This window comes from Canis aureus, chromosome 3, assembly GCF_053574225.1.
Source record: "Canis aureus isolate CA01 chromosome 3, VMU_Caureus_v.1.0, whole genome shotgun sequence".
NCBI classification, from domain to species: Eukaryota; Metazoa; Chordata; class Mammalia; order Carnivora; family Canidae; genus Canis; species Canis aureus.
Window position 1 is genome coordinate 69,247,867 of NC_135613.1, and position 19,693 is coordinate 69,267,559.

A 19,693-nucleotide genomic window follows, 5' to 3' on the forward strand; every position below is an offset into this window, starting at 1 on the left:
GACTTATTTATTCTGTTTAGAATAATTACTTAGTACACACGTGCATTTAGATCCCTTATCCTAACTCCACAGCTGCCCAGGACTCTCGACCTCCAGGCTGTGACCCTCTGACCCTAAGGTCCCCTAGAGGTGCCTCCTCTCCAGGCCACTGGGTTCCTCCAGGTTTTCACAACCACCCCTGACAGCTCTTTTTTCCCTTCAGTGCCACCCACCGTCCAGGCCAGGCAGAGCATAGTGAATGCCACCGCCAACCTCGGCCAGTCCGTCACCCTGGTGTGCGATGCCAAAGGCTTCCCAGAGCCCACCATGAGCTGGACAAAGTAAGAAACTGGCTCATGCCTTCCATCACGGCCTAGTGGAGGAGGGTGGACCATGGAACCTGCTCCATGTTGGCGTTTCAGTGGAACGGGCATAGGCTGCTTGGGAATATCAGCTCTAGGTGCAGAATGGATTCTTATCTGTACGCTTCTCTCGCCTTGTGCACTGGATCCCTTCCAGTGGGGCAGAACCAGAGGGCGTGGCCTCGGAGGCCCCCTTTGGAATGTTCGTAGGCAGTTCATAGCCCTTGGACAGAAACAGAGGTTTGGGTAGAGGAATTAAAAGTGTATGTGCAAGTACAATTTGGCGTGTTGACCTTCTGCGAGGACCGAGTCTTTCCCATGGGCTCAGTCTGCATTTTGTGGAAACAGATTAAAAGCAAACATCTGACTTCTGTGGTCAAAATTGTGGCACTTTGCATTTCTGCACCATGTAGGGAGGGGGAACAGATAGAGAACAAGGAAGACGAGAAATACATCTTCAGCGATGACAGTTCTGAGCTGACCATCAGGAAGGTGGATAAGAACGATGAGGCGGAGTACGTGTGCATCGCCGAGAATAAGGCTGGAGAGCAGGATGCGTCCATCCACCTCAAGGTCTTTGGTAAGCACGGTGGGGGTCAAGGTCGTTGCTCTGCCACACTTCCTCTTACCCTGCACACTCAGTCCTCCAACAAGACCCCGTCCTCTCTGCCTTGGAGTCTCTTCCAGGTGCAACCACGTCTACCAGCTGCACCCCCTAAGCCCGAGTCCATGCCATCCTCCCCCTCTCCTGGTCAGTGACACAGCCTCCCAGCTGGCAGCCTGCCGCCACCTCGTGGTGCCCCCAGCCCCTCCTTACTGTAGCCAGAATGACCTCAAGCACCAGTCCTCTGTTTAAAATCCTCCCATGGCTTCCTGTTGCAAGCAGAATCAAACCCAGACTCCCTGCCCTGGCCTGTGAGACCTAACCTGAGCCAGCCCCTGCCTTCCTTTCCAGCCTCACCTTTTCCTCCACTTTGCTCCACACTGAAAACTCTCCAACCACTCAGGCCTTCCTTCTGTGGCTCAGGCAACACTGAGCTTTGTTCCTTGTCTTCGAGACATTGCACTTGATACTTCTTCTGCTTGGAATGTCATTCCCCGACACCTTCTCTGAGCCACCTCCTTCTGCACCGTTCAGATCTCAACTCAACCCGCCTGCTCCCTGAATCCTTCCTGCCCTGCCCTGGCTAACGCACCACCGCCCCCCACCCACCTCCACTGAGCACTTCCATGGGTCTTACCGTGTCTTCTTCACCTCACCTGTCATACCTGAACTGGCCTTATTTACATATTTGCTCTGGGGATTGTTGTCTCAAACGTCCCACAAAGTATATAAACACCGAGAGAGCAGCGTGCTGGTTATTCTCTCTCTCCTGCTTTATCTCTGCCACTCCAAACAGTGCCAGTCTTGTGAAGGGCCATGGTAAACATTAGTGACCAGCCAGCTGGCTAGCTGGGTCTCCCTTGCTTCTTTCCGTGGCCTGTGTGAAGTGGTGCCATCAAAATCACGAGGGGAGCCCCTGTGTCTCTGTCTTTATAAACTCCGTTAATTTCCATTCATTTAGAACTGAGGTGCATTTTGACCTGACCTTGAAAAAAGAATTTGTGGCAGAGAAATGCTTAATCTTATGGCTCTCAGCAGTTCTCTGTTCGTGTGTTTTTAAAAAAGACATGGGGCACCTGGGTGGCTCAGTCAGTTAAGCATCCAGCTCTTGAATCCTGAGATCAGGCCCCACATCAGGCTCCAAGCTAAGCATGGAATCTGCTTGGGATTTTCTCTCTCTCCTTCTCTCCCTGCCCCTTCTGACTTCTCTCTCTCAAAAACATAAAAAATAAAAAAAAAAAATAGACAAGTAAGCTGGTCCACTGTAGGTGGTCTAACTAGGCGCCAGAGAGACAGCTCGATTCATGTGGTTCCCGGTCACTCCAGTGTGTACCTGGGGAACCTGCTTGGGACCTGCTTATTTAGCCTGATTGTAGCCCTTTGAAAGATCAAGTGCTTCTGTGCAGTTGGACTTGCTAATCATAGATGAATCTTATTTCTCCATTCATAACAGTTGGGCTTAGAAACAGGTTATCAGTTTGGTTCACATCAACTGGATATACTGGAGAGTGAAAACTAATGGTCTCGGAAAATACTCTTGACAGTTTTTTTTCTCTAATTATTTGCATAAGGGAAGGAGGAGCAATTTGTTTGATGTGAATGCAGCACAGTGCATATGACAAGGAGATGAGTCTTGAAATGAGTAACCATCACTTGTCTTGGGAAAGTCCTAGATGTTAGCCCCATAAAGTAATAATAATACCCAACACGGAGCAAGTGCTTAGAGTATGTAAGCACTGTGTGAAGTACTGTCTATAAACTGACTCTCATAATCCTCAGCACAACGCTGTGAGGTAGATTTCATAATTGTTCCTATTTTCCAAATGAGGAAACTGAGCCCAGAGAATTGGGTGACCTACCCAGCGGAGCCAGGATTCCAGCCCAGGCAGTTGGCTTGTAAGTCCTTTGCCCTGAGGTAGCAATGGAGAGTTACTACTCCACAAAGCTCAACTTAACACACACTGCCTCTGAGTTACAGATGGAATGGCTAGGAATACTGAAGTTAGCATATCCCTCACCATGGATGGCATGGTTTCTCTGCGGAAATACACTCAGTTCTGGTTTGGCTGGTCAGGAACAGATCTCCATTTCTCTTCCAGGCCTTTCTGGTTCTGGCCCAGGATGGAGACATGGGCAGTGAGTCAGGGGCCAGTGTAGACTAAAGAGTGGGATAAGGTCTAGGGGAGGAAGTAACGAGGCAGAGAGTGTTGGATATAGGAACTGTGGCAAGGCAAGATTTGTCTTTCTACCTGCCTCCATCACCCAGCATCCCGTCCTGAGACACACACACACACACACACACACGCACACTTTCTTCCCCAAGACCGCAGCTGGGACAATAGATGCTAATCCAGAAGAGCAAAGAGAGGAGAGATGGCTAGATTTGTGCAGAGACAGGTAAGTAAACCACAGACTCCTAGAGACTCCCTCCCCAGAAGCCTCCAGAATGAGAGCCCTCCTCTGCAATATCCAGGGAGAGTTCACATAGCCTCCTTGGCTACTCCTTGGAGTAACCTGGTCCCTCACATCCACATGGCTTTTCCTCTCCATTTCACATTCATAACCTCCTCTCCCTCCTCCTCTGGCCTCCCTTGGTTTAGGAGATTGGTAGGAGGGCCAGGACCCTGGGTGGGGAAGGCTAGCCAGGGAGGGTTCCTTCTTTCTTTTACTGTCTGTCCCTCCCCTTCCCCTTGGCTTGCCATGGGGACCTCCAGCACTAGGGGAGAAATGGGGCAGGTTCCCCAGCGGTGGCCCAGTTGGCAGCAGTGAGGCAGAAGAACAGAGAATCCAGTAGTTCGGATAGTAGAGAAGGGCTCAGAACCCCTGTGATTCAGGACGGGAAGGCAATTAGTATGTACAGGGCACATCTAAATTAGAGCCTGCCATAATTGTACCTTACCGACATCATTTTTCCCTAAGAAAGGGACTTGTTCTAGCATGCATTGCCCTAGTTATCAGCCAGGAGCTCTTTTTACTAAGTAGTTACATCCTATCTTTCTTTAAATTTGGCAGTGAATTTCCATCGCTTTTCTCCCCACGGGCCCTTCTGGAAAAGTATTTTCGTCTCCACATATCCCTATTATGCTCACACAAATGCTTTTGAGGTCTCCTGCTGCTGTGGGCTGAGGCAGGTTCACCAGTGGGTTTGCTTAACTGACCCCTTCGGACCAAAGCAGCCTGCGTGAGTTTTAAAGCCTGAAGGGAGGTGCACCTGTCATATCCAGCCTCTCCATTCAGAGAAGAAGGGCCCCACAGCCCTCCTTGGGTTGGGGATGCAGGAGCCTGGATTGGGATGGGAATAGACAAAACCATCTCTCAGCTGCAGAGCGCAGAGCCATGGACATGCCAGAAGAGGAGAGCCAGTGTGCTTGGGAGACTCCCAAGGACAGCTGTGCTCACGGGAGGGTCTGTGGGGAGAAGTGGGATGGAATGATCTGAAGCATTAAGTCCCATAGCAGCAGGTGGAAAATGGAACAGGGATCCGAAGTCAAGGGCCCCGCAACAGACACTAATTAAGATGGTGTAAGTACCATCTGAAGACAAAGCCTGGAGCTACTCCTCTAGATGCTGGTGTGCAGAGGGAAGTGACCCTGCAGCTGTCCCTGTTTGCCTAATGATGCCCATTGTCCCAGGGTGATTGTTTAGAGTATCCCTTTTTCATTCTCAAGAGTGTCCTGATTTGGACAATAAATTATATTGATATTCTAACTCCAAGGCAATATTCTAAGCCCTCAATTAGTTCTGACAATAGCCTTGCTTTTGTAGTGCTGACAGGTTAGGTCATTAGTGAGAAGCTTGCCTTCCTTCCAGCAGCCCTCTGTAGACCATACAAAATTAGCTCTTGTTAATAATGTTTTTAGTAAGAATATAGTTTGCTTTTTTCTAAAGATTCGTATCGTACAGTGCATCCTCGGTAACCCTCTAGGAAATGGAACCACTAAAGCAAATATTAATAGATGTGAACTATCCCCTGTCTCTCTTCTATTCACCTTTTGATGCCAGGACAAAGTGCTAGGGGTCAGAAGGCCAGCAAACACTGTCTAGGTCACGATATCCATCTAGGTTTCAAGAGGCCAAAAAATTCAGCCTTCCCGTGACTGCCTCCAGACCTCCAAACAACTGTTCAGTTCAGTGAATTCAGTCATTTGGCTGAATTTTCTTTTATTTTTTTAGCACTTTTCAATCTGTGATTTTAGCAGTATAGAAATTCAACTTTTATTTTATCTTTCTAAAACCTCCTGTCTAGCCTCACTTAACACTTAGTCTATTCAGTGTGAGTCGTGACCACCTTGAAAGTCCCACTCATCAAGATAGACACAAAACCTTCCTATGGGAAAACCTCACTCAAGTGAACTCCATAAATTCCAATTTGTGATCATTTGGCCACATTGGATTGAGACGTGCCTGTGCGCCTGCCATCAAAAAAGGATTTGCCAAGCAAGCTGCTTAGTACAGATTAACTATAGCAGAATATTTGACCTATATGGATAATTTTATATAGAAGCAGATATTTGCTACATTAAATGCACAGCCTTGTCATTGTTTTCCCTTCATTAAAGCAGAATCAAGGGTCTCGGCCTGTAGGAAGTACATAGGCAGTAGTTCATTCACCTACTCAGGAGCAGCGTGTGAATTTGAATGTAAAGGCAGTGCACTTCTTTCAAAAATTACCCATAAATTTGATTTATTTATTTTTTGTTTATCTATCCAGCCTCGTCTTTTCCTCCATTAGTGAAATAAGTTACATTTGTGCAGTGTTATCTTTTCTTTTCTATGGAAGGTTTCGCAATTTCAGAGTATAATTGTTTTAAATCAGGAGAAGTCAATTTTCTCTAATGTTTTAACATTTAACTCTGCTTTCGAATGCTTGTGTTTTCTTGCATTACCCAAAACATTTGGAAAATGAACCCATCTCTTCTCCTTCCTATCCCAGCCCACTCCCCAGCCCCCAACCCATCTCTCGCCCCATCTCCTCGCCTGAATCAATGCTAACACAGTTCTCCTAGTCAGTGAGAAGCTCAGAGTCATTGCAGTCCTTCTCCTTCCCTCTTTCGACTTTTGCCATGCCTCCTAAGCCCGCTGTCCATTTGGCACTTGCTGTGAAACCTTCCATTAGCACCTCTCTCCAAGCTGCCCTTCTTCCATGTGCCCCCCCTCCCCCAGGACCACCCTGATTCGGAGACTGTATTACACCACATCTGGGGTGCTGTCAGAGCTTCCAAATTGGTTTCCCCACCTCAAGGTTTTCTCTGTTCTAAATCATCTTGAGCTTTTTCCTAGATTAACCTTCTTTAAGTGCAAATGGTCATTTCATTCCTCTGATCAAACACTGCCAGTGGGCCTCCATCAGCGCCAGGAGATCATTCAAAGCAAGCACTTTAACCAGGCAGCCAGGACTCTGTGCCGGGGCCCATGGGGCCCAGCACAGCCTCCTTCTGCCGAGATGCACAGATCTGTTCACACCACACTGCCCTCCACCCACGTTTTGTCTTCTTTGCTCTCATTCAAGGAGTTTCCTACACGTTCTGCCTTCTTTGCTCTCATTCAAGGAGTTTCCTTCCTACAGAAGGAGTTTCCTTCTTTGCTCTCATTCAAGGAGTCATCAAGAATGACTCTCTCTATCCCAGAGTTCCATGCACTGACAATCTCACAGCCCAGCCCAAAAGCTTTCTCCTCGTGAATGCTCCAAGCAGGGAATGCTCTTCTTTGGCGTCCCCCTCCTTCCCCCCCTCCCCTGCCTTCTCCAGTCTCTGCCCTTGGCAGTCTTACTCTGTGGGATCTTGTTGTTACTGCTTTCACATCGATGCTGTCACACGCCTGCTCATTGTACATTCATTGGTGGATTCAGTTCTGTGTCTCCTATGACGCCTAGAATAGGGTCTTAGACTTAGTAAGTACATAACCTTTGCTGGATAGGTGCATGTTATAATTAAAACCCAGAAAGCTAAAAAATCAGATAAACTCATGAACATGTCTTGTCTTTTCAGCAAAGCCCAAAATCACTTATGTAGAGAACCAGACCGCCATGGAGCTGGAGGAACAAGTCACTCTGACCTGTGAAGCCTCAGGAGACCCCATCCCCACTATCACCTGGAGGACATCTACCCGAAACATCAGCAGTGAAGAAAAGGTATGGTGTCACCCAAGAGTTTCAGGGCCATGGGATGCAGGCTCAAAGCAGATATGTCTGCCCATGGCCCCTTCTCTTCGGTGAGCCGGAAGATGGGAAGCGGGCCCCAGAGGCTATGCCAGGTCCCATGGCCTCCGGCCTCCAGCCTGCCTGGCTGTGGCTTGATCAGTTCACCTTGCAGTGGAAGGGCCACAGTTTCTTGCATAGATGTATAGGGGTGTGATGTTAGTGGGCATGGTCAAGTTAGACATTCTGGGGAGAAAGGGGGTGTAGTGCTTTTCAAACCCAGGATTATGGAGCTATGAGGAGCAAGGAGAAGCCAAGAGCCTGGTGGTCCAGCTGTCCTCATCTCAGGAGCACCGAAGGAAATGTCTCCCGGAAATAGCAGGGTTCAGAATGAGCCCTATTAATTCTTTTCCTTGTGTTTCGTAGACTCATGCTGTACATGCACTCTATGCACAAAAGCTTGGTTGCCTTTGTGTCTGCCTGTATTTTTGGTCACGTTTGGATATCATTTTGTTCTGAAGGCAAAAATAATTAGCAGTTTCTGCGTGATGATTACACAGGGTTCTGTGATGCATTCACTGAGAGCTTAAACACATGGTAGCAACCTTCCTGGCAATTTGAAATGATTGGGAAGATTTAGCGTTAAAGCACATAGATTTATAGGTCACCGGAAAGCTGTCTTTATTATTGACAGTATATACAAATTGAGGTAACCCCACATCAGGCAGCCCTTTGCTACTGAGTGTGAGCCAAACGCAGCAGGAAGAAGCAGCTTGGTTTTAAACCACCTTAAACCCTCTTATGGCACTTCTCCAATCTCATATACCTTGTAGGAATGAGCTTCATTTTAGTTGGCCAAAGCTTTGTCACCTATTCAAGAGTAATGGGCCTACCCTTAAAGAACATTTAGAATTGATTGCTTATTGACCAGAATGTCAAAAAATGAATAGATCTTCACTCTTCTGCCTGCCTAACAGAAACCCCTACAGAGGGTAAACTCAAAGTCGAGAAGAGATAGTGTGAAACACCAGAGCTGCATTTGGGATTTGCATTTCAGGATCTGATTGCTGCCCCACAAATGAAAAACAAAACTAAATCAAAAGGAACAGAAATTGCTGTTCCAAAAAGCCCATTATTTTTTGCAAGTTTTACCTCCACAGTTGAATTAAACTTAACAAAAACCCAAGGAACTGCTAAGTATTTTTGAAACTCACATATGCTGTTCGATATTGTGAAAACCAACTGGATTAAGAAATGTGGTGTTTACTTGGATACTTTCTTTATCAACATTGGAATTAAACCCTAAGCTCAGATTTCAGCTCCCATCGTGTGTGTTATGTGGATTGAATGTACATTTCAGGGCTTAAACCACAGGGCTGCTGCTTGGCAGACTTTTCTACATCAGGCTTGTGATTTGTCCAGAGTGACCTAGTGCACATCGTTGACCTACAAGGAAGGACAGAAATAGTATCTATCCCAGATGAATGATGCTTTTAAATTCAGTGTCTTTTCTAGGAATAGCTCTACAGCTAAGGTAGACTAGAAGGGTTATTAAGATTTGTGCCTACCCTACGTTCTTTAATAGGTGGGCACTTCTGGCCTGTATCTGTGAATTCATTTTTACAGAATGAGAACAAATAACCAGGCATTAATATACACTCATACTTACTAACTATTGAGACAAAAGGCATCCAGCAGAGACCATCTCAGACCAAGTAGGTGTTGTATAATTCAATTATCAGTGTGGATCACTTGTGTCAATCAGAGATAATTAATCTAACCCCAGCCACATAGGTTGTGTTGTGGTTTCTTTTACTACGGACTGCCTTCAAATTTACTCGAACTTGATGTTACCAGAACATGAGTGAATCCATGTTAGAATAAGTCCTCCAAACCAGCCAGTGATAGGACACCATATTGACGTATTTGCCCGTGTGAAACCCTAAATAGAAAAGTTGCTATTTCTATTAGTTATATATTAATATAAAGAAGCTCGATGTCCATCTTATACCATGGATAGCTAATAATTAAGAGAAGGAATATGGCCTATTCGTGTTGGCTGGACTCTGGGTAATAAATGCTCAGCTTTTTTTATCTGGCAGCAACCCCTCGTGTTCTCCTCCACCTGCAACATATCTAATCAGGCATCAAGATGATTAGAGTCACCGTATTGTGGGAGTGAAAGAAAACAATTTCCTTTAAATATCAGGATACACGAAGCAGATAGAAAAAGATGATTGTATGTAACCTCTGAAGTCAGGAAGGCTCCTGAGAATTAGACCACACAGAATGCTGGGATCCTAGAAGTCAGGAAGGAGGGTCCCCATTGTCTAGTCTCAGCCGGCACTCTCCAGCCTATTTGCTGGAAAGTCTCATGGCCCCTCCTCAAAGGGTGCCAGGGTCTGTCCTCTGCAGGCAGTTGGCCAACACTGATGATGAGGAAGATCTGCCTCCCTCCCCCTTCCACCTCCCAGTTTCCCACCTCTGCCACTCAGCCCTCTGTGCAAAAGCTCTGGGATTTTCCATCACTCTCACTCATCTTCCCTTAAACACACTCGCTGGTCTTCCCCGTTTCTAATGTCTAGGGTTCCCTTCCTAGAGAGCTTCAGTGCACTGGCGCTCCCCTAAAGTTTGATTGTGCCCAGTGTAACTAATGCAGATTTCCATGCAGTTACCGTTCCCTTGTTTGGGACACTGCCATGCAGCTAATACTTTATCCCTGGAGCCATTTCCTCATTCTCTTGCTTCATATTGAGCTTGTGGTCAACTAAAATGCTCAGCTCTTTTTTTATCAGCTCTTTGTTTATGTGAACTGCATTTAAGCCACATACCCCTTTATCCTGTTCTTATACAATTGATTGCTTTGCCAAAAAATGCAGAATTTTGTATTTATTTCTGCTAAAAATTGTGTTGTTTGTTGCAACCCGATGTTTCTCAGTGGGGTGACTATGGCAACTTGGGAAGGCTCTTCTTTCCTGGGACAGTCTTGGCCATTGCAAGATATTTAGCACCAGCAGTCCCCTTCCCTCTAAATGCCAGTAGCCACCTCTAATCATTTTTGATTACCAGAAAAGCCACATACACAAACTCTTCCTGGCTTGAGAAACAATTCAGTCCATCTTTCTAACCAAGCAAGTCTGACTTTCATCTGAGCTGTCCTTAGAGGTCTGTAGGTCTAGGGCATTTCAAGCCATATGGGCCCTCCTGTTTCGTTTATGTGTTTTTAAAGTAATGAGGTCTAACAGTCGGTGGTGAGCCCACTTCACAAGGCCCAAATGCAGGCAGTTCAGTAGCCTTTCCAGGCAGCTGCCGTCCAGCATCTGCATTAGCTGGTGCCTCTAACCTCATATGAGCACTTATGTGAAACATCTTTGTTCCAGCCTCTGATAAAAATGTTGGCTGGGACAAGGTCAAGTGCAGACCCCTTCAAGTGTCCTCACTGGCTCTGGAGGTAGAGCACCTCATGCCTTGTTGCTCCTCATGATTTTGATGACCTTTGTGGGAGATTCAATGATTTCTTTAATAAAGTTGGCTACAGTATAAGCTAATTAAAGCAGCTTGGTCTTTTGCTTCCTTGCTTAGTCTAGTAGTCATCTAGTATTACCCTTCTTAAGAGAAGAGGAAAGAAAAGACTTTCAACCACAAGCACCGAGTTAGTAACTTTCTAATGTTCCATCCTGATGTTCCTCTTCATTAAAAAGAGGAAGGAGGGGAAAAGCAAGCAAAAACCAGTGTACTGAGCCCAATCGTCATACCCTAACTGATCACGTCTCTAGGTATAGTCCAATGGCTCCTTTGAGATTGATTATAGTCTGCTGAGCTTCAGCTAGTTGAGTTGGTTTTTCTCAACAGCCAATTTAGCTAAGCTAAATTTGTGTCATTAAGACCATGAGGGTAGATCGGCTGTCTGAAAGTTAATCCATTTCTTAGTCTCTATTATGTCGACCAAAGAAGAAAACAAACCATAGTTGTACATCGTAATGGGTCAGTTTGATCCATGTGTCTCGAGGTCATTGTGATAATGCAGATACAAAGACAGTTGGCACATCCACATCATTTCATTGCTCATCCTACCTAGACTCATTTTCAGTATTGCCAGGTATGCAAGTGAGTGGGGCTAACTTCCAGGTCCCATTTACATACTGAGCGAGAGACCTTTGGAGGATGATTTGCACAATCTGTCGCTAGCAGAACACATTCTCTGTGTGCTTATTTGAACCTCTTATTTGAACATGCCTTTGAAATGACTGGTAAAGAAATTCATTTGAAACTTTAATATTTAAGGAAAGAAGAGGGGCAAAGAGTTGAGATCAAAAGAGTTAGATTGAAAAAACTGGAATTTCGTGAATCTTGAGGCTTTCACTGGTAGAGTATCCCACAAACCCCACAAATGAGATAGACCTTTGAAATTCTGGATTCACTGGAAACTGGATCTTTCTGTCACTGGGAAGAATTCCTCTTTAATACAATGTAGATGCCCACATATAAACACTGGAAAAGTCTGCGTTGAGTGGTTAGAGTCTGGGGTATTCTGTGTGTGAGCAAAGGTGTAGCAGGTAATACTTTAGGATAGCTGTAGGGATGCTTCATGTTAGTTTATGTACATGTTCCTACAGACTTGTGTGTGAGCTAATAAACGTGAATATTAAAAGAACCTGACACTTGAAATTTCTGTAGCATTACCCAATTATATCCTAGTATGTTATATGTGTATACACTTGCATATCAGATTGTCTTAAAGTGAGCCACACAATCACTAAATTATCAGGGCCAATGTGCATCCTACCATTTCACCAGACACCCAGGCAGTAGGTCAGGCTCCTGGAAGCCTTTTTTTTTTTTTTTTTTTTTTACTAGCAACTAATTATTCTAAAAGCCACAAAACCATAGTGATTTGGGAGAGCCAGATCTGAAAAACAAATAACTCCATATGATATAGCCCTTTCAAAAATAACTTGATTCCTGCAGCCCTGGCATGTGACAGACAAGCTTCTCGGTGATGTGGAATTGGCAACCACATTTGACATGTTGGCCCACTGTCACTTTGGTCTGTGCATGTTCTTTTCCTCTGTTCTCACATTTTCTTCGTTCCGACATCACGTGACATAATCCAACATGTCCCTCCTCATTTCTCACAAAAGCTCTTTGCATTTAGTGGACTCTTACTAAATGTTTGCTAACTCATTTGCATTTCCTGGATTGCACTGCTGTGTCTCTGGCATCTGTTCTTTCCTTTCTCCATCTGAACATCAGTGACAACCAGGCAGTCATGCCACCTAATAAAAAGAACAATGCAGGTATGATGTTTTTGAATCCTGGTATGAAAACAGAAAAAAACTGTAAGCATAGTAGATTCCCAAGTGTGCCAGATAAGTAAAATATCTAGATGTGGGCAGGAAAATGCCCAAACCTCTATGCTTCTGAGTTGACTCACTCCGTTGCGAATGCCATGTTTGATGACGGTGGTGCACGCTTGAGCCTGCATGCCATCTGGGCATTTCTCTGCCCTTACGAACTGACTGGAGCTGCCAGAGCACTCAGAGTTTGGTGTCCTAAAAGTTTTGCGACCTACAACTTTAAGGACTTCGTGTTTGCCATTCCCAATGTACCTCTCTGCTCCTTTCTTAGTTCCTTTTTTTAAAAAAAAATATATATAAACTTGATTTTTAATAGGATGCATGCAACGAGTTAGAAAAATGCATGAGCACAAAATGGCATTAGCATTTTTGCGATAAGCTGTCGGATAGAATCCAAAGGAGGAAACCTACCTTACAAGTATCTCTAGATTATATGGTTTGTACTAGTAGTGCCACCAAATGCTGCAAGAGCTGCTCAAGACCTCCTAGAACAGGAGCAGTCGAATATGTCTGCTGGCATCCCTGTGTATGAATACCAAAGATTAGGAAAGCCTTCTCCTTTGAATTACACATCTTACTGTGCGTAAGGGGGTTAAACGCTTAACGCTAACTCCTGAGTTAAATTGGGTAATAAACACACCATTGAAAGTGGGCCTTGGACAAAGTTCTGAGTTAAAAAAAGCAGCTGCATGTGCACGAGATGCAGTGTGATACATCAATTCTCTGAAGCAACATGTTGTAAAATTTTACTGCTCTCTTGTTGTGTTTTATATCTTGTTCTCTCCAGGCTTCGTGGACTCGACCAGAGAAGCAAGAGGTATAGCTTACCTGACCACTAGCCAGTCCTTAGTGTTGAAAGCATTCTAGTTTAACTCACCATTGCAGTTCAATAACCAGACATGCTAAACTAATTAGTCATATAGTTCGATTAAAGAATAGGTCGATAGTGGTAGACATTACTTAGCAATAGTGTTGTTTTAGGATGAGCAAGCAAGCTGTGTTGGGAGTGGATGAACAAATCCTTATTACTTCTTAAAATTGGATCTTACTCTCTTGCTGGTGCTGGTAAAATCACATCCAGGTAATTATAATTACAGAAATAAATCGCTCCAATTCCCAGGCCAGGCTTTTTTGAATGACGAGATTTTTTTTTTGACTCTCACCTGGTTGACGTGGCTTTGGGTCATAAAGTCACAGAGTTAGTGGTCTAAAAACCCACTCAGCCCTTTCCAGCTCAACTCATCTTGTTGCTCGCTTATTTGATAATGATTGGTTTTAGTAAATGGTCACATCCCATTTCATGTCAAACCAATACAGATGACATCTCTCCTTGGTTTGCCCAAATTGCTAAAACACATATGTTACTTTCATAGAGCATTAAATTTATGAGATTAGCATGATTTGGCACGAGTGGTTTTATGTTTTTTAGAAGTCGGTAGCATTTAGCCTTTGAGATTTCTCTGACTACTTGCTTCAGCTTGGGTAATGTGGGACTTTGTTTGAAAACTGAAGCTAAATATTAATCTTAAGATTTTAATGTTACATACCCAAGACCCTAATTACAATCTTGCCTATCGGTTTTTTTTTTTTTTTACTGATTTGTGTGATTAAGTGACAGATAGTAGAATAAAAACCAGTATGCTTTAGATGAAGTTCAAGGATCAAATCCATAAATATTTTTTAAATAGCTTATGTCTCTTCTCCAGAGGAAATTTTGATATTCTAATAATATAAACGTAAACCATGGCAATCCTGTATACTGTATTTTAATCAGGTAACCCGATCCTCTTACTTCCAGAAATGATAATTATTCAGAACACATAACTCATGTGTTCAGGTTGTGGCTATAAATATTTAATGCTGTTTAATATTGAAGAGTTGACTGCCTGTCCCCAGGCACTGATCCTAGTTTCTGCACATGAGCATGCTGCCGTGATCAAACCTAGTGTCTGATAAGCTTTCTTTGTATCCTACCTTCTTCCATGTCATGGGGACTGTAGTCAAGTGCACATCTCGCTGAAATGCCTCCCTCCTGTGGCATGGGAATGGCCTAGTGCTGCCCCAGGCTAGGTGTTTCTTTGCCCCAAAGTCAAGGACCCATTGGGATTGGGGTAAAGAGAGAGAAGCAGCCACTCCTGAGCAACTACAGATCGCATTCTTTTGGCCCTTCTACATCTTTCCCTGTCATTCTGATTTAGACCTGGCTGGAGGGGGAGGTGAGATGTATCAGTGAGCATCAAGGGAGGTTAAGAGAATCATCATTATAAGTGGAAGTAATAGGTTTACTCCCAGGAAAGCTTCCATTTTCCAGAAGTTTCCTTATCTTGAGTATCTCACTCTGGACATAATTGACTTTCAAGTGAGTGCTGCCCCCGGGACTCAGAAGTTCTATTTGTCTCATTCAGAGATGAAGACCGTAAGTTCAGTTAAGCTCCAAAGAAGGCGTGGGCTATGGCCAGTTTCATTCTGTAAGCTCTGAAAATGAGCCCTTATACCTGGTAGAAGGAAAGCAAAAATGTTTTGATGAGAACAATAATTGTAATTGCCCTTGGTGCTGTTTTTGCAAAACAGGGTCTTCTTGTCCTAGCTGTCTTTCCATTCTTGCCCAGACAACATCTGTTTCCTCTGCAAGCCTGGACTCTCAGCATGACCCCAGGTCTGGATGGCTTATAGGTGGCACTCCGACTTTGTCCCGGTGCCAAAGTAAAACATTTCAGAGGGAGACAGTCTAATTGCACTGGAGTCTATGTGCCTCCCCTTGGAGAGAGAACTGAGCATCTGAGAAATTCCCATCATCAATCCTGTTATGAGCCACTGCAAAATAAGAATATTCTCTGTAGAGGACTGTCTCCTGGTCTGTTGACACAATTAAATGAGAAAATTTCTGGGCAGCCCGGGTGGCTCAGCAGTTTAGCGCTGCCTTCATGCCCAGCACGTGATCCTGGGGACCCGGGATCGAGTCCTATATCGGGCTCCCTGTGTGGAGCCTGCTTCTCCCTCTGCCTTTGTCTCTTCCTCTCTCTCTCTCTCTGTGTCTGTCATGGATAAATAAATTTAAAAAAAGAAAAGAAAAGAAAAGAACATTTCCCACATAGAGAAATTTAGACCACATAGAAGGGGAGAAAAGTATGGCTGTCAGTGAAACCACTTCCCAAGCTTCTCTTCAACCATTTTCTAGAATATTCTGAGTAAAGACTGCTCATGCCCTGCTTTGTTGTTGTTACTGTCCTACTCTTACCTACATGACTCTCTTTGCAACTTTTGCTGCAGTATTACTTCCATGGTGGAAATGTTCTCTTGATTTCTTAAAGCTCTGGTCAGTTTTCCATGTTTGTGGGTGTTGAGCCCAGGACAAGCTCCGTCTGTTTGACAGTCATAGTTCGGCCGCTGGCTGTCACTATTGGCTGAACCTGTGTTCTCATTGAGATAACCAGAAGGGCAGGGGGTGGACCTCGAACCTTTCTGCCTTTGTCCTATGTTTGGGGCAGACAGGAGTGACAAACAGATCAAGTCAGCCCTTCAGAGATACTTGCAAGGATGCTCTCGATGCCACTAGTTTAGACTGATGGGTTAATTTTTGTATGACTCATGGAAGTTGCCACTGGTAGATACTGGGACAACCCTGTTAGCCCACAAGAAAAGGGGGTCCCAGGATCCAGGGACCCTTGTTGTCATCTCTCACTAATGTATGACATCTCCTGAACCAGTCAGCCTTACAGACTTACAGTCAGGTGGATGTTGAGAGCCATGGGCATCTGGGCACTACTCTGAGAGCAGGGTGGCCTTTGCAGAGTTAGGCAGTAATGATTTTGCTCAGCTCTCTGCCTCCTTGCCAGCTGTAGTGTTCCAGCTTCCAGATACGAACCTCGATGGGGCTTAAATGCCTGAGATGGATTAGTTCCATTAGTGATGGTCAGAGGGACTTCTTGGTACAGATCTGCAGAGACTGCCCCACAAGGCCCGTAGGCCTTTGCTTTTGAGCTGCCCAGACTGTGTGCAACTTTGCAATTCTGAGTTTCAGACTTCCAAACCAGCATTGTCAGAAGAGCCTGAAACAGGTGTTCTTCCATTCTTTAAAGACTCAACCCCATGGGACGACAGATGCCATATGCAGAGCACTCACCTGCCGATCTCCACAGAATATCATATGATGGAGATAAGAGTGTGGCCCAGCCTATGAGGAGCAAGACTCCTTCTTCAGATTACCAGCTTTCTTGAGGATCTGAACTTGGGCAGCACGCCCAGACTTTTCCTAGGCCAGCAACCATTATACATTTTAGATGGTCAAAGCAGGAGCCCCTTGGAAATATTCCAGTTCCCTTTGCCTAGGGATCATATGCTTATTGCCCTTTTGACCAATCACTATAATTCCAGAGACTCAGGAAGCCAATTATCATATCAAGGGCTAGAATATGGTGGTGACTGCCTGGGACTCTGTACCACTCTCCCCGGAGAGGGACCCAGTTACACTCACTTCCAGCTCAACAGCCTCTCATCATTGAGTTGTTGGACTTTCTCTTGAATGAAATTGTTTTCTTTTTAAGCATTCAGGAAAGTGAGGCATCTGCAGAAATATAGGTTTCTTGTATAATTTCTTGCATTTGGCACATTCGGATTTCCCATTACGTGCACATGCACCATGGAACTAGCAGATGGGCAGACTCCTCGAAGGAAAGCATAGGATACAGGTTTCCCAGAGTCTCATGAAGCAAAAGCTGTTGCTGCTGGAATCTCTGCTGGCCGGGGCTTTTGCTTCCACTTTAGACATGCCAAACAAAGTCATCTTGGGGGACCTTGGTTGTCCTTGCCCCAAACCAATCTTGGCACAGAAGCTAGACTGCTTAACATAAACTGAGTCCCATTTTCTATTTGGGTTACACTCAGGTTCCTGTGGTGCTCTCCAGAGCCTCCCACGCTAGTCGGTGCCTTAAGTGAGAGACGCGGGCACAGATTGGGGAAGAGGATGTGAGACTGGCCGCAGACAAGAGATGGCCCAGTCTCCTACCCTCAACCCTGCCTCGGGCACTGACGCTTCCCCTTCCCTCCTGGCAGACTCTGGACGGGCACATAGTGGTGCGTAGCCATGCCCGCGTGTCATCCCTGACCCTGAAGAGCATCCAGTACACAGACGCCGGAGAATATATTTGCACCGCCAGCAACACCATCGGCCAGGACTCCCAGTCCATGTATCTGGAAGTGCAATGTGAGCAGTAACTGTGGAAAAATGTGGGGTGGGGGGGACCCTGCAGGGTCAGGATGAAAAGGGAAATGAGCAGCCAGGACCTGAGCTGCACGCTACTGCTCTGCTCATGCTCCCTGTGGCGGTTGCCCTAGGCCGGTCCAGAGCTTTGTCCCCAAGTTGTCCCAGGCTCCTTACAAGCTGATGAGCCCTCCTATCTTCCCACGTGGCTCACAGGACTGCTGAGCCAGCCTGCCCTTTACTCTGCCCCGGCACTGGCTCTGCTTTGGGGCACACCTGCCCACCCGGGGTTAGGAAGCGGGGTATGCGGGGCTCCTCTCTGGTGCTGGCCTTCCTGATGGGCATTGCTGTCCCTCGCAGATGCCCCCAAGCTGCAGGGCCCCGTGGCTGTGTACACTTGGGAGGGGAACCAGGTGAACATCACATGCGAGGTGTTTGCCTACCCCAGTGCCACAATCTCGTGGTTTCGAGATGGTCAGCTGCTGCCAAGCTCCAACTACAGCAATATCAAGATCTACAACACCCCCTCCGCCAGCTATTTGGAGGTGAGTTGGGGCTGGAGCAGGGGAGGGTGGAGAAGACACAGGCTGCCTATGGATATGCAGCTAAAACTTCCTCTCTTGCTTCTCTGGCACATCTTGACTAGAGGAGCCAGCAGCTATGGAAGAAACGGAGCCTCAGCCCGGCCCCTTCTCTCTCCCAGGGCCAGGTCATGGCCTGGGGGACCAGACATGCCTCTCTCACTGGCCCCTTGGCAATTCTCTCTGGCTTACAGCTGGGCTGGAGCTAATGGTTCATGCTTTCCTGTTTCTGTTCTTTACAAATTAATCCAATAAATAAAGATCTCTGTTGGTGGCCATTCCATGGGACACTTAAAACCCAGAGTTCCTTCTCTCCAAAGGTGACCCCAGACTCTGAAAATGATTTTGGAAACTACAACTGTACTGCAGTGAACCGCATTGGACAGGAGTCTTTGGAATTCATCCTTGTCCAAGCAGGTAAACACCCTCTATGGCCACACTATCCTTACCCTTGCTGGCCTGTCCCATGCCCTCTGATGACCCCAGGAGAGTAGAAAGAAGAGGGCCAAGGTAACCAAAGACAGGGTCAGGAAGCAGGGAGCCCGTAGAGGCTCAAGGTTGTGAGCACGGTGGTTGTTGGGAATAATCCTATGGTGAGCTGGGCTGGGGGACAGGATATAGGCGACAGGATTCCCATGAATGAGCAGAAATGAGAGACATGCTTCGTGACTGAGAGTTCTGTCCTGGACCTAACCGGGCTCACCTGGGTTTCCATCTGTGCACCCCCCCCCACAGACACCCCGTCTTCACCATCCATCGACCAGGTGGAGCCGTACTCTAGCACAGCACAGGTGCAGTTTGATGAACCAGAGGCCACAGGTGGGGTGCCCATCCTCAAATACAAGGCTGAGTGGAGAGCACTGGGCGAGGAAGTGTGGCATTTCAAGTGGTATGATGCCAAAGAAGGTACGTGGGGAAGAGTCGGCATTTCCTTTAGAATGATGGGTTGCTCGGGGTTGGGAAGACACTCACCCTGAGTCCCGGCACCCTGAGCACCTGCTGGGGTGGCGTGGCACACCGTGCTCACCTGCTGAGGATGCCACATGCCAACACTGCCATCCGTTCTTGTTCCTGTGCTGCAGAAGCATCCCTGTGCCTCTAGAATTAGGGCACGGTCACATCTCCTCTAGATTTGCTGGCCTTCTGTCCCCTGATACCTCAGAACCTGCTTCTCAGGACCGTACTAAGAGGGATGAGGCCATCTCAGCCACGTTCCAAGCAGGAGTCATGCTCAGGTGTGGCACACAACCAGAGAAGCCCAGTCCACCCCTGCCCTGCACCTGTGAGCTCCCCGGGCAGCAGGTTCTCTGCCATCACCCATCCGGTCCTGCTTGGTGTACTCGGAGACTGTCATGTAACTGTGGTTTTAACCAAATAACAAATTGCCAGAGAGAAAAGTCTGCTCTTAAATCCGCCTGAGATATTATTTCCAAACTAAAAGTGTAAACAATGACCCTTGGATGCCTGCAGTCGG

At 46.2% G+C, this 19,693-nt stretch overlaps 1 protein-coding gene across 19 annotated transcripts in view; it reads left to right on the forward strand.

The window, feature by feature from the left end:
* NCAM1 (neural cell adhesion molecule 1) overlaps positions 1-19,693 on the forward strand; it is a 295,457-nt gene that overhangs the window by 235,493 nt on the left and 40,271 nt on the right. For 13 of the 19 annotated variants that reach the window (XM_077893526.1, XM_077893529.1, XM_077893528.1 and 10 more), the window contains exons 6-13: positions 203-320; positions 755-921; positions 6,933-7,075; positions 13,226-13,255; positions 17,491-17,641; positions 17,999-18,183; positions 18,540-18,636; positions 18,955-19,125. In XM_077893526.1, coding sequence (XP_077749652.1) covers positions 203-320; positions 755-921; positions 6,933-7,075; positions 13,226-13,255; positions 17,491-17,641; positions 17,999-18,183; positions 18,540-18,636; positions 18,955-19,125 — 1,062 coding nt within the window. The remainder of the gene's footprint in view (positions 1-202; positions 321-754; positions 922-6,932; positions 7,076-13,225; positions 13,256-17,490; positions 17,642-17,998; positions 18,184-18,539; positions 18,637-18,954; positions 19,126-19,693) is intronic. The other 6 variants (XM_077893534.1, XM_077893536.1, XM_077893537.1 and 3 more) reach the window with 1 other exon arrangement.